The sequence below is a fragment of the Cnephaeus nilssonii genome (assembly GCF_951640355.1).
Source record: "Cnephaeus nilssonii genome assembly, chromosome: 9".
Taxonomy (NCBI): Eukaryota; Metazoa; Chordata; class Mammalia; order Chiroptera; family Vespertilionidae; genus Cnephaeus; species Cnephaeus nilssonii.
In genome coordinates, this window is record NC_137080.1 from 96,170,717 (window position 1) to 96,184,716 (window position 14,000).

General features: G+C 53.9%; 1 protein-coding gene across 20 annotated transcripts; it reads left to right on the forward strand.

The window, feature by feature from the left end:
* The first annotated feature begins 1,364 nt into the window (after positions 1-1,364).
* BAG6 (BAG cochaperone 6) lies at positions 1,365-13,446 on the forward strand. Of its 20 annotated transcripts, none has more exons than XM_079780484.1 (26): positions 1,365-1,627; positions 2,236-2,356; positions 3,679-3,796; positions 3,909-4,105; positions 4,325-4,378; positions 4,539-4,613; positions 5,852-6,084; positions 6,544-6,673; positions 7,627-7,824; positions 8,035-8,284; positions 8,582-8,659; positions 8,770-8,877; positions 9,000-9,112; positions 9,208-9,295; positions 9,492-9,775; positions 10,148-10,439; positions 10,606-10,775; positions 10,994-11,047; positions 11,174-11,276; positions 11,360-11,484; positions 11,653-11,799; positions 11,896-11,955; positions 12,056-12,199; positions 12,275-12,382; positions 12,834-12,980; positions 13,267-13,446. In XM_079780484.1, exons 2-26 carry the CDS (start codon positions 2,249-2,251, stop codon positions 13,360-13,362), a joined length of 3,480 nt encoding a protein of 1,159 aa, XP_079636610.1. In that variant the 5' UTR covers positions 1,365-1,627; positions 2,236-2,248; the 3' UTR covers positions 13,363-13,446. The 20 variants fall into 20 exon arrangements, with proteins under 20 accessions (XP_079636610.1, XP_079636612.1, XP_079636599.1 ...); XM_079780486.1 differs by having other exon boundaries at positions 1,365-1,620; XM_079780473.1 differs by lacking the exon at positions 1,365-1,627 and adding an exon at positions 1,648-1,774.
* The last annotated feature ends 554 nt before the right edge of the window (positions 13,447-14,000 follow it).

The following is a 14,000-nucleotide window of genomic DNA, read 5'->3' on the forward strand; positions in this document are numbered from 1 at the left end:
AAAGGCTCAGACACAGTTCATCCCATGTTTATTGCCATAAAGGGGGACAGATGGACACCGGTGCTGGGCAGAGTGGGTTCAAGCCCTAACTCTTATTTATTAGACAATCTCTATGCCTGTTTTTTCTTTAAAATGAGCAAATCATCAATCTCATTGGATTAAGAGATAATGCATATAAAGCCCTTTGCAAAGGCCTATACCTGGCAAGTCCAAAGGAAATATTCGTTGAAGTAATGCTTGTAAAGTGATTATTAGTTTCTGGTGGGTAATACATTCCCAAATAATAGTACCAAGAGGGTGGAGCAGTTAATGCAATGAAATGTGGGACTTTCTTAATTATAACTTACAGACTGCCAAGGGCGGGGGGGGGGGGGGGGGGGAGGGAAGAGGAAAAAAAGGTTTGTCCTGAGAGGTGAGGCTTAAGATTTAGGGTATTTGAAGGTTCAGCATACTATTTTCTTTTGGGGTAATGTTTGACATTTTTTATTTAAAAAAACCAAAAAATGTACTGGGGCAGTAAAGAAGTGCTTGACCCAGAGGAGTCTGGTCGGCCTGGATCCGTCAGCTCCCTAGTTGTACTCACTTTATAAAGGGGATGTAATAACCACCTCCTGTTGAATGACTTATGTGACAGTACGTCGAACCCTGAACTGAAACAGAAATCGGACCTGGGTATAAACCAAGAATCCCAGAAGGGCAGAGGGCGGGGCCCAGGCGGCGGAGCAGGAAGCCCCGGACCTCGGCCTGCAGAAACCCAGGGGCGGCCCCTTCAATTCCCCACGGTCGGAATCTAGTGTTTCGGTCCGGTCGGACTTCGTTTGCTCTCAACTCCCAACCTCGGAGGGGCCGTTTTTGGGGGACAAAAGCCCTGAGAGGTAGTAAACCCTTAGCTTCTGAAAAACAGCGTGTTCTCCCGGCCGCGCACCGCCGAAGAGAAACAGGGCACCCGCGCTCCGCAAAACGGCCCTGGACAGAACCGAAATTAGGCCCAACGACACGACCGCACGGAAGACAGTCCGCGAGCCAGCCCCAACCGCCCCGCCAAGGGTGACTTCCGGGGCCGCCGCAGGAGCGGCGCGGCGCGGCGCGGCGCGGGGGAATTTTAGGTGGCCGGGACAGTGCCGCCTCAAAGTCTCTGCCGGCCAAGACCTTAACACAGATTAACGAGGCACCATCTCTAGTCCCCAAACTCCAAGACCTATATAACCGTCCAAAGCCTCTTGTGGCAGTCAGAGAGTCTCATCCGGTAATTCTTTTCCAGGCATTTACAGTGGCCACCTCAATCTCCGATAGCTCCTGCGCGCGCACGGAAGAAAGGAACGGCGCCAGCGAGGGTGGGGCGGTGCCTGTGTGTACGCATGCGTAGTGCGACGCACGCAGACGCAGTACGGTCCCCCGGGCGACGGCGGCGGCGGCGGCGGCGGCTCCTCGGGGTGCTCGGCTCCCTCCCATCTAGGCCGGGCCCCGGCCCGTCTCGCCCTCAGGAACTCTCTGTTTGGGGCCGTGGACTTTCTTGTCGTGCCCCACGAAAGTGAAGCTTGGGGACCTGAGGGGAGCCGGAAGTTCCGCCTCGCGATCTCCAAATATTATCGGGGAAACGGAAGTGGCCGTCGGTGGCAGGTTGGAGGTGACCGGAAGTGACGGCACCGTGGGGAAGTCGGGGGTGGACCCGCGGGGTGGTATGTGTATTTGATGTGTGTTGGTTGCGACGCTCTGCTGGGACTCCGAGAGAAGGCGGAAGAGGGGGGCAGTCAGCTAGCCGGTCTGGCCCCCCGTGAGTGTCCCGTCATTTTGGGTCTGTCGTGAGTTAGGCGGGCTCAGTGGGCGTGGCGCGCGTGCGCGAAACCACTTTCTTCGCAGAGTGTAATGCGACCCCCCTCCCCCTTTCTCGCGTTGTCCCAGCGTATCTGGGGCCCATCGCAACCGGTGATGACACTGGAATCCTGCTTCCTTGCTTCCCTGCTCCCTAGTCTGAGTGGCCCACTCTTGGGATTGGCATCGTGGGGCCCCTCCCACCTCCCGTCCTCCAGCTTCCTTTGCCGTCGTCTCCTGCCCTTTGCATTTCTCTCCCTGTGCCCCGGAATCAGAAGGGGGATAGGGGTGGGTGTGAGTGTGTGTGCTAGTGTGGGAGAAACTCTTTAGGCATTGGGGCGGAGACTCGGGCCGGGGAGGCTTCTGGGTATATAAAATCAGCTCTAGGCGACAGCGGGCCTCTCTCCCTCTGTTCTTTCCTAGAGAGCTGTAGGCCATGGAGCCCAATAATAGTACCAGTACCACCATGGAGGAGCCTGACAGCCTGGAGGTGCTGGTGAAGACCCTGGACTCTCAGACCCGGACCTTTATTGTGGGGGCCCAGGTGAGACCCCAGTACTTCTGTAAGACTTTTCCTCTTGTAGGCCCTTTAACCTGAGAGAACAACCTGATTTTCTGGTCCTCAACTTTTTTTCCATTGATTTCTTTGTTCATATTCTAGACAGAACATTTTTTGATGTGTTTTGTTGAGTAAGGAGCTATGGTTTCTATTGAATGAGCTAGGTTTTGTTCTGCCTTCCTCCACCTCAATAGAACTCCATGCAGAGGGAAATATGGAGGAAGGAGGAATCTGTATGTCAAAGGGATAGACATGGCTCCTGCCTTTGGGAAGGAAAATAGAACACACAGACCCCAAACGCAAGTGTGTCTTAAAAACAAAAAATTGGTTAGGTCTATACTGTGTTTTTAAAGGTGAGAAATCAGAGCCCATAATGCAGGTAGAAACCTAATAGAGTGTTGAGTGGAGATACTAACGTGTGGTATAATTTTAATCATTTGAGTTTAACAGCATTGGCACAGCTATCAATGTCATTGCTCCTGTAATACTGGGAGACAAAATTGTGAGGGGTTGACCCATGTTTTTTTTTCTTTTTAAAAAAATGTATTTTATTGATTTTTTACAGAGAGGAAGGGAGAGAGATAGAGAGTTAGAAACATCGATGAGAGAGAAACATTGATCAGCTGCCTCCTGCACACCCTCCACTGGGGATGTGCCCGCAACCAAGGTACATGCCCTTGACCGGAATCAAACCTGGGACCTTTCAGTCCGCAGGCCGACGCTCTATCCACTGAGCCAAACCGGTTTTGGCTGACCCATGGTTTTTAAAACATGACATTACATGTATTTCAGGAAACCATATAGGCTTTTGTGATTAGATCTGTGTAAACACCTAATCTTCCCAAGAGTAAGTTGTCTGGTTAGGAAAAATAGTCTTCTTTTTGCTCCCTTCTCTCGTTCTTCTTGGTTGAGTCTTCTTTCCTTCACCTGATTGTCCACCCCATCTTCTTTGTCATCACTTTTATCTTTGAGACTAAAGTTGTATCATTTTGTGTTTGGGGAACTATATCTTTAGACACACATTCCCTTGTGAGCCAGGCAGAGGAGTGAACAGATTATCAGTTGGCTTTTCTGTTTCTCAGCCATGTAATTTTCTCCTAGGCCTAAAAGATACAGTTTATTGTTAGTATTTTGACAGGGAGTTGTCTTAGTTTGGGGTTTTGCACATAATTACCTTACAATCAAGAGAAATGGGTAGTGATTTTATAATGAGGTGGTTTTTACCCCTCACTCCTCCAAGTCAGTTGTCCCTCCTCTGTCCTTCCTCTTCCTCCATTCCCTGACACCTCTTCGTCCCTTCTGTGCAGATGAATGTAAAGGAATTTAAGGAGCACATTGCTGCCTCTGTCAGCATCCCCTCTGAGAAACAACGGCTCATCTATCAGGGACGAGTTCTGCAGGATGATAAGAAGCTCCAGGAATACAGTAAGGGGGTGGGGGAGGCAGTTCGGAGTTGGAGGCAGCTGTGCAGAGGGATGAGCTGAACCCATGGGCTTACCTGATAAATATATATATATAATTTATTTTTTTTTTGCAGATGTTGGGGGCAAGGTTATCCACCTGGTAGAACGCGCGCCTCCTCAGACTCAGCTCCCTTCTGGGGCATCTTCTGGGACAGGGTCTGCCTCAGCCACCCATGGTGGGGGACCCCCACTTGGTACTCGGGGGCCTGGGGCCGCTGTTCATGACCGGAATGCCAACAGCTATGTCATGGTTGGAACCTTCAATCTTCCTGTAAGCTTGTGTCCCACCTGGGGTGGTTTTTGTGGTGAAGGATAGTGTTGGCTGTGGTAACAGCCAAGAGCTCAGTATTTAGATTGGGTTTGGAGGGCCCTGTGGGCTGCTAATGGCCTCAGATGTGAGAAAAGGATGGGTCTCCAGAGAACGAATTGGAAATATGGGGGCCTTAGTATTTGGCTTCTCCCAGAGCAACTTCCCTTACCCTTTCCCCAGAGTGACGGCTCTGCTGTGGATGTTCACATCAACATGGAGCAGGCCCCAGTTCAGGTATCACGGGGCCTGGGAGGGTCAGGGAAGGGGATCTGGGAGAAGGAGGCCGTGAGGTGGGATTGGACTTGGCTGAGGAGATGCTGGGACCTGTTTCAATAGGCTCTGGAGCTCATGGCTTTCTTTCAAACTTGCCCTAACTCTCCCTCTCTCATCATAGAGTGAGCCCCGGGTACGACTGGTGATGGCTCAGCACATGATCAGGGATATACAGACCTTACTGTCCCGGATGGAGGTAAGTGGTCTGTCACTCTCTCCCTATCCTCCCTACCCCTTGTCTCAGCCTGGGAGTGAAAGCATGACTGGCCGGTTCCTTTCATTTTTTGTTTTGTTTTCCTTTTTTTTGGTCACTTCCTTTCTAATCTGGTCTGTTCTCTGCAGTCTTCATTCTTTGGGCGGAAAAAATGATCTATGAGGCTATTTTGTCCCTGCCAGTCCTCTTGGTGACTGGTGTCTGGGAAGTTTGTTTTACACTTGTCAGATAACTCTCGTGGCATTTTTTTTTTAATTAAAAAAGAATTTTATACTTTATAACTTTTTTAAACTTACTTATTGATTTTAGAGAGAGGAAAGGGGAGAGAGAAACATCATTTTTTTTTAATATATATATTTTATTGATTTTTTACAGAGAGGAAGGGAGAGAGATAGAGAGTTAGAAACATCAATGAGAGAGATACATCGATCAGTTGCCTCCTGCACAGCCCCCACTGGGGATGTGCCCGCAACCAAGGTACATGCCCTTGACCGGAATCGAACCCGGGACCTTTCAGTCCGCAGGCCGACGCTCTATCCACTGAGCCAAACCGGTTTCGGCAGAAACATCATTTTGTTGGTTCACTCACTTATACATTTGTTGATTGATTCTTACATGTACCCTGACTAGGGATCGAACCCCCAACCTTGATGTATCGGAAGGTTTCTTTAACCAACTGAACTATCCGGCCAGGGCCTTTAATCACTTTTTTTAAAAAACATGTTTTTGTTGATTTTAGAGAGACAGAGGAAGGGAGAGGTGAGGGAGAGAAACATCAATGAGAGAGAACCATCAATCGGCTGCCTCCTGCAAGCCCCCTACTGGGGATTGAGCCCGCAGCCTGGGAATCAACTGGGGACATCTGGGTGTGTGGGTTGACGCCCAGCCAACTGAGCCACACCGGCCAAGGGAGGGCCTTTAATTTCTTAATTATGATATTTGATACTGAAATGTCCAAATTTCATTAGTTTGTGCTGTGTCTGCAACCTATGGCTTTTTCTCCTGAAGGTTAGGAAACCATAATCTCTACTTTTTGTTAGTAATTCATTTGCAAGAATTTCAGGTATTTATTAAGCCTCTGATTTGTCAGTCTTACGGTGGTTGCTAGGGAGTCCGACATACAGATGCAGAGCCTTGCCTCCAGAGCACTTTGTCCACTCATGCTCCTTTGACCTCGCAGTCCTCTGCAGCAGGCTCACCCTGACTCTCCCCCACTTCAGTGTCGAGGGGGGCCCCAAGCACAGCCCAGTCAACCGCCTGCACAGACACCGACTGTGGCCCAGGAACCAGGAGCCTTGAGCTCTCAGCCATCAGATCCGGGTGAAAGCGAAGCGCCTTCTCGGGAGCCCATGGAGGCAGAAGTGGAGGAGCGTGCCCCAGCCCAGAGCCCGGAGCTGACTCCTGGCCCAGCCCCAGCGGGCCCAACACCTGTCCCAGAGACAAATGCACCCAAGTGAGAGATGGAGGGCACTTTGGGAGGGGTTTGGGATCCTGAGTAGAGGATGAGGAACAGGACAGGAGTGATGGGGAAAGAGGGATTTCTTGGAGGTCTTATGTGGAGGTGGTTGTGGTCAAGGAGGGGCTCTGGAGTAGGTGAAGGAAGTTAGGACTGGGCAGCTGAGCTGCACTGTTCTCCCCGGGGCAAGGAGAACCAAATGCTGCTTCCCGATCAGACTCTCACAGAGGCCCCGTCTTCTGATAGGGCCAGCATCTTGCCCTTGTAGGTGCAGCCTGTGCAGTGGGCAGGGTGGAAGCAGTTCATCCTCTCCCCATCTCCCCGTGGGTGGGGCTAACGGACAGGCTCTGCTAGTGCAGGAAGGGATTGGGCCAGGGTTCCGGGAGGCCAGGAGAGACAGATGTCCCTGTCCGCTGAGGTGGGAAACTGAGGAAAGCCTCTTGGGGTTGCCCACAGCCATCCTTCCCCTGCGGAGTACATCGAGGTGCTCCAGGAGCTCCAGCGACTTGAGAGCCGCCTGCATCCCTTCCTGCAGCGCTACTATGAGGTTCTGGGTGCTGCTGCCAGCACGGACTACAACAACAACGTGAGCCCGCCCACCCCCCAGCCCACTTCCCCCAGGTGGAGCAGGCTGACACGCACATCCCCCTCTCCCCACAAAGACATTGTCCGCAAGATGATTTCTCCCTAGGTTTGTAAGTAAGTGGTCTTCCCCTCCCTTTCAGGATAGGTGATCGTCTCTGCAGTACCCACTCTCTGTACCTCTCTGTCCCCTGAGTTGTTTTATTTACTTATTTATTTTTAACGCTCACCTAAGGGTATTTTTCTTTTTTTAAAAAAAATATATTTTTATTGATTTCAGAGAGGAAGGGAGAGGGAGAGAGAGACAGAAACATCAATGATGAGAGAGAACCACCGATTGGCTTCCTCCCGCACGCCCCCCCACTTGGGATCGAGCCCACAACCCGGGCATGTGCCCTTGATCGGAATTGAACCTGGGACCCTTCTGTCTGAACACCAATGCTCCATCCACTGAGCCAAACTGGCCAGGGCCCGAGGTTATATTTCCATTGATTTTTAGAGAGGGTGGAAGAGAGAGGGAAAGACAGAGAAACATTGATGTGAGAGAAACACATCAATTGGTTGCCTCCTGCACAAGCCCTGACCAGGGCCCAGGCTGGGGAGGAGCCTGTAAGCAAGGTATGTGCCCTTGACCAGAATTGAACCCGGGACCCTTTGGTCCACAGGCTGACTCTCTATCCACTGAGCCAAACCGGCTAGGGCTAGCAAGTTTATAAAGTAAGGGAGATTAGTAGATGATGACATTGATTCACTCTAAGGTCTGTTTTAATAGGAAACTCTGTATTCAATAGAATTTTCCAAAGATTTGGTCTCTGCAGAAGCTTCCAAGGCTACACCTAAAGGTGTAGAGGGTGTGATATTCTCAGGTGTTGCTTTGGTTAGTCGGGTGGATTCCAGCCTGATGTTTTCTGCCTTTTGTGTTTTTTTTCCCCCCTTGCCTTTGGCCTGGGGCTACAGCAAGAGGGCCGGGAGGAGGACCAGCGCTTGATCAACCTGGTGGGGGAGAGCCTGCGGCTGCTGGGCAACACCTTTGTGGCTCTGTCCGACTTGCGCTGCAATCTGGCCTGTGCACCCCCTCGACACCTGCATGTGGTCCGGCCTATGTCTCACTACACCACCCCCATGGTGCTCCAGCAGGCAGCCATCCCCATCCAGGTGGGGTGGGCCAGCCTGCCCGAGGGAGAAGGGAGGGCTATTGGTGGAATGACCCAGGATAGCTATTGGACTTGAAGGAGGTTAGGAGGAGAGGAGGCTTTGAAAACGGATGACGAAGGATAAGGGAGATTTTAGAAATACGTCATGGGGTGGTGCTCTGGGTTAGCGTCTTTTTTTCTCACTTCTGTCCCACTTGTCTGTCTGCTCCAGATCAATGTGGGGACCACTGTGACCATGACTGGGAATGGGACTCGGCCCCCCCCGACTCCCAGTGCGGAGGCATCTCCCCCTGGTCCAGGGCAGGCCTCACCCCTGGCTCCCTCTTCTGCCACTGTCGAGTCAACTGAGGGGGCGCCTCCCCCAGGGCCGGCTCCCCCCCCAACCGCCAGCCACCCGAGGGTCATCCGGATTTCCCACCAGAGCGTGGAACCTGTAGTCATGATGCACATGAACATTCAAGGTGAATTAGGGTTGGTGCGAGGGTGAGGAAGGGGGCGGCCAGGGCTGCTGGTGGTAGCAGAGGGGTCAGAGCAGGTGTGTGTGTGTGGGGGGGGGCAGGGGTAGGGGGGGGGACTGCTTGTCCTTGGAAATTTGTTTACATAGAGAAGGGAGCACCTCCTCCCCGTCTAGATGGTGGGAAAGGCAGGCAGGTGTTCTAGGTGGGGAATGGGGGCCGGAAGGACTCCCATCTCAGGAGGATACAGTCAGGCCTTGGCCCCACTTGTCTCAGGACCACTCTCTCTGTCTTCCTTCCCAGATTCTGGCACACAACCTGGTGGAGTTCCGAGTGCTCCCACTGGCCCCTTGGGACCCCCTGGTCATGGCCAGACCCTGGGTAAGAGTGAGGGCTTCAGAGCAGGCTGAGCTCTGGGTAGAGAAGGGGTAGGGCCAATTGGGTGGGTTGAAGGGGTCCAGGTTCAAGGTTACATCAGACCCGCCCCCCAGGCTCCACCCTCATCCAGCTGCCCTCCCTGCCCCCTGAGTTCATGCACGCCGTCGCCCACCAGATCACTCATCAGGCCATGGTGGCAGCTGTTGCCTCCGCGGCCACAGGTAATGACCTGGAAAGGGAGGCCTGGGAGGAGGGCCATGGTCCATGGTGGCGGGTGTTGTTGGCTGGCGAGCATGGGCCCGGCCCTCAGCCCTGTTTGGTCTCTCCCCTGTGCCATGCACAGGACAGCAGGTGCCAGGTTTCCCGGCAGCCCCGACCCGGGTGGTGATTGCCCGGCCCACACCTCCACAGGCTCGGCCTTCCCATCCTGGGGGGCCCCCAGTCTCGGGGACTCTGGTGAGTAAGGGTGGGAGAGTTTTGTTAGGGGTACCTGGGGAGGGAGTCTGTGGTAGTGCATGGAAAGGGCAGGGCCAAAAGCCCCTCTCTCTCAGCAGGGTGCTGGTCTGGGTACCAATGCCTCTTTGGCCCAGATGGTGAGCGGCCTTGTAGGGCAGCTTCTTATGCAGCCTGTCCTTGTGGGTGAGTCCTCGTTCTTCCCTCAAACTTCAGCGATTTCCGTGGCTCTGAAGGCCCACCCTCCCTCCCTGACCTCCTCCCTGGTGGTTCCCAGTTCTTGCAGAGTTGCTTGTCCTACCTTCCTGCTAGAGGACGAGTGGAGGTGCTGTGGAGTCGTGTTTCTTTTTAGATCTCACCTTGCTGCTTTTGGTCCCTACAGCTCAGGGGACCCCAGGAATGGCTCCACCTCCAGCCCCTGCCACTGCGTCAGCCAGTGCTGGCACCACCAACACGGCCACCACAGCTGGCCCTGCCCCAGGGGGTCCCACCCAGCCTCCACCCCCTCAGCCCTCCACCACAGACGTACAGTTCTCTCAGCTCCTGGGGAACCTGCTGGGGCCCGCAGGGCCAGGTGCTGGGGGGCCTGGCATGGCTTCTCCCACCATCACCGTGGCGATGCCTGGTGTCCCCGCTTTTCTCCAAGGCATGACTGACTTCTTGCAGGTGAGTGGCTGGCTTGTTCTTCGTTCGTCCTCTCTGCCCAGCCAGGCACTGGTGTCTTGTTGCCATTATATCACCACCTGGAAGGAGCCCTGGGGAGCCATTGACTCTGAGTCCCCCATTTTGGAGATGAGGAAACGGGGCTTGGAGCGTGCGTGTCACTGCTTTCTGACCTAACTCATTCAGAGGGGAGAGGCGGGTGCTTGGCCTCCCTCTGCTGCTCAGTACTGCCCACGCATGTTCTGCTGTAAGGAGTCGAGTAGAGTAGAGCTCCCCATTTTCCAAACCTCTGGTTCGTACCCTCCTGATGCCATTTTATGTCCTTATACCCATCCTCACCTCATCTTCTGTTCTGTATGTCTTCTCTTTTGTCAGGCAACACAGACGGCCCCTCCGCCCCCCCCACCCCCCCCACCTCCACCTCTGGCCCCGGAGCAGCAGACCATGCCCCCACCAGGGTCCCCTTCTGGTGGTGCCGGGAGTCCTGGAGGCCTGGGTCCTGAAAGCCTGTCCCCGGAGTTTTTTACCTCGGTGGTGCAGGGAGTGCTGAGCTCCCTGCTGGGCTCCCTAGGGGCTCGGGCCGGCAGCAGTGAAAGCATCGCCGCTTTCATCCAGCGCCTCAGTGGGTCCAGCAACATCTTTGAGCCTGGGGCTGATGGGGCTCTTGGTGAGCATGGGGGCGCCTTGGTTGGTCTTCTCCGGGAAGGGGCAGCCAGGGGAAGGTGGATGACCTGTGTGTAGGGGTATTGCTAAGGTGGGGTGAGGGTGATGGGCCGGGGTGGGTGGGTAGGTCAGCTGATAAAGACGTTGCTAACTTCTGCCCCTGTCCACAGGTTTCTTTGGGGCCCTGCTGTCTCTTCTGTGCCAGAATTTCTCCATGGTGGATGTGGTGATGCTTCTCCACGGGCATTTCCAGCCACTGCAGCGGCTCCAGCCCCAGCTGCGATCCTTCTTTCACCAGCACTACCTGGGTGGCCAGGAGCCCACACCTGGTAACATCCGGGTAAGTGGAGGCCTGGGTCCCAGAGCTCTCCTCCTCCTCACCTTCAGTACCTAATTCCTGACTCAGTGTATCTGTCACCTAAACTGTGACTATCCCAGCCCAAGCAGTCCTGGTCTTGGGGTGGAGGAGGAAGTGTTTTGAGGACTGAGACTTGAATCTAAACTTGTGCTGTGTGTGTGTCTCCCCCCCACCCCCACCCCCACCCCCTCCCCCCATAGATGGCAACTCACACATTGATCACTGGGCTAGAAGAATATGTTCGGGAGAGTTTTGTGAGTAACCCTTCCCCATCCCATCCTCTCTTGAGTCTGGTAGGATAGCTTCTGTTCCTCCTGCCTCCTCCTCGACTCCCAGTGTCTTGGGGTTCCTCATTTTTGGTTCTTCGTTTTGTCTCTCAGTCTTTGGTGCAGGTTCAGCCAGGTGTAGACATCATCCGGACGAATCTGGAATTTCTGCAGGAGCAGTTCAATAGCATTGCAGCTCACGTTCTGCACTGCACAGGTCAGGCCAGCTGGGTCGGGGGAGCATGGCGTGGTGGTGTGCAGGGCGGCAGAGCCAGCACTCCCTCATTGTCTTGCCCACAGACAGTGGATTTGGGGCCCGTTTGCTGGAGTTGTGTAACCAGGGCCTGTTTGAGTGCCTGGCTCTGAACCTGCACTGCTTGGGGGGACAGCAGATGGAGCTAGCTGCTGTCATCAATGGCCGAATTGTGAGCACCACCCCGCCCAGATCCCCCAGCCTTTGTTTCCTCAGGTTTCCATTCTCTTTGGCATCCTGCAGTTTCATTTTTCTTCTCCAAACTGCCATGCTTTACCCTTTGATACCTTTCGAAAGCTGGTTGCGGGTTTTGTGTTTGAGTCTGCTTTCTGCCCCTCAGCGTCGCATGTCTCGTGGGGTGAACCCGTCCTTGGTGAGCTGGCTGACCACTATGATGGGACTGAGGCTTCAGGTCGTGCTGGAGCACATGCCTGTGGGCCCAGACGCCATCCTCAGATACGTCCGCAGGATTGGTGACCCCCCACAGGTAAAGGCCTGAGGAGGGGCTGTGGGATCCGGGGACTGCAGGGAGCTGGAGAGATTTAAGAGGGCCTTCTGTGTTCTCCTCTGTCCAATTTCACAGCCACTTTCTGAGGAGCCAATGGAAGTTCAGGGATCAGAGAGAACTTCCCCTGAGCCTCAGGTACCAGAGAGAGGCTGAGGGACCAGCTGACCGAGTGGAGGGATGGGGGTGGAGCTCCGTGGGTTGAGAACTCTGACTCTTCCTGCTGTCTGACTTGCAGCGGGAGAATGCTTCCCCAGCCCCGGGAACAACAGCAGAAGAGGCTATGTCCCGAGGCCCACCTCCTGCCCCTGAAGGGGGCTCTCAAGAGGAACAGGATGGAGCTTCAGCTGAGACAGAACCTTGGGCAGCTGCAGTCCCCCCAGTAAGTGTCAGGTGATCAGTGGGCAGAGGCAGCTGGAAGTTGTGGCAATGACTTCCTAATCTTTTTCTTTCCCAGGAGTGGGTCCCTATTATCCAGCAGGACATTCAGAGCCAGCGGAAGGTGAAACCCCAGCCTCCCCTGAGCGATGCCTACCTCAGTGGTATGCCTGCCAAGAGACGCAAGGTGGGTTTGCCTCTTCCCTGAGGATCCCTCTCTGTCCAAATCCCCGTCATGCTTAGAATCAAACAGACGGAGCTGGAAGGAGGGAGTTTCAGTTTAGCCCCATTTAATGGACGAGGAACCTTTGTGGGACTCGACGTGCTCACGGCTGCCCCATTAGTCTGCCAGCAGCCCTGTCACCGAAGCTCCCCGTCCCTGACGAGGGCCCAGTTTCCTTACCGTGGGTTTCCTCTTACGGACCAGATAGCTTTGAAGAGCGAGTCCAACACATTCAAATGCTGTTTTTGGCCAGAGCCAAACAATATTAAGTCAGCACTTCTGCTGTTAAAACACATGGGACTATTTCCCTTCTTTCTCCTGGCGTGGATATCGGTTGACTCATGGAAAGGGTGAGCTGGGTGGTGGCACTGGATCTGACGTTGATCCTCTTTTCCCTCCCAACCCCGTCCCCCAGACGATGCAGGGTGAGGGCCCCCAGCTGCTTCTCTCAGAGGCCGTGAGCCGGGCAGCTAAGGCAGCCGGAGCTCGGCCCCTGACGAGCCCTGAGAGCCTGAGCCGGGACCTGGAGGCACCAGAGGTTCAGGAGAGCTACAGGCAGCAGGTGCCCCCACCTTGAAGCAGAATAGGGATGGTCTAGTGGGAGGGGTTGGGCTAGGGTACCTCTTCCCACATCCCTTCAGAGATGAACTGGTCAGTGTGCGGCTACCACTTGATGTTTTTAAGCTTTTTCCCTAGTGGTATTTGGGAAGGCTCAGCGATGCCTTACTGGGCTACTGACAGTGTGAGAGCTGGTGGGGAAGTGTTAGCTCTTGAGGGATGGCCTTGCGTGTTGGTTGGGATCCTAGGGCCTTGGCCAATGCCCTCCAACCTGCTTGTTCTCTTTCTAGCTCCGGGCTGATCTACAGAAGCGACTGCAGGAAGATCCCAACTATAGCCCCCAGCGCTTCCCTAGTGCCCACCGGGCCTTTGCTGAGGATCCCTAGCTCTTTGCCCCTCCCTCATCAGGGGACCATTTCCCCCCTCTTCCTTCACAGTATTTAAGAAATAAAAGTCAGATTTTCCTGGCCCTTTTGTCTGTAAATTGTGTTCATTACATAGTCTGGGCCCCTTAAATCTCTGAAATTGACTTTTAAAACGCAATAATCCTAGGAACCCACTACACCAGACAGCTTTGAACACATGGTTGCTGTGAGCAGATGTACACATTTTACTGTTCACGTAGCACACTAAAATGTACAGGCCCGTTTTCAACTTTTTATGCAAAAAACTTTTGTATGTAAATACCCGAGTTATGAGATGGAAGAAACCTATTCCAGGTGCATGCTAGGATAGGACTTTGAAACTGTCCAGTAAAAAACCATTTCCCAAGCAGTAGCAGCCAGACAGCTCAGCCAAGACTGACCAGTTCAAGGAGCCAGCCCACTGCTCATGTGGTGAACACAGCCCGTGACCGCTAGAGGCACTGTTGGCAGATGGCAGCCAAGTGACAGACGGCTGCGAATCCTGTTTCTGCCTTGGAGATGCAGGGCTGTCCTCCCCTACTTTAGCTTAGTGCCAGGCCAAGAGGAAATGGCAGACACTCAAAAGACCATAAGCTTCGCAGATCCCACTGGGGTCTGGA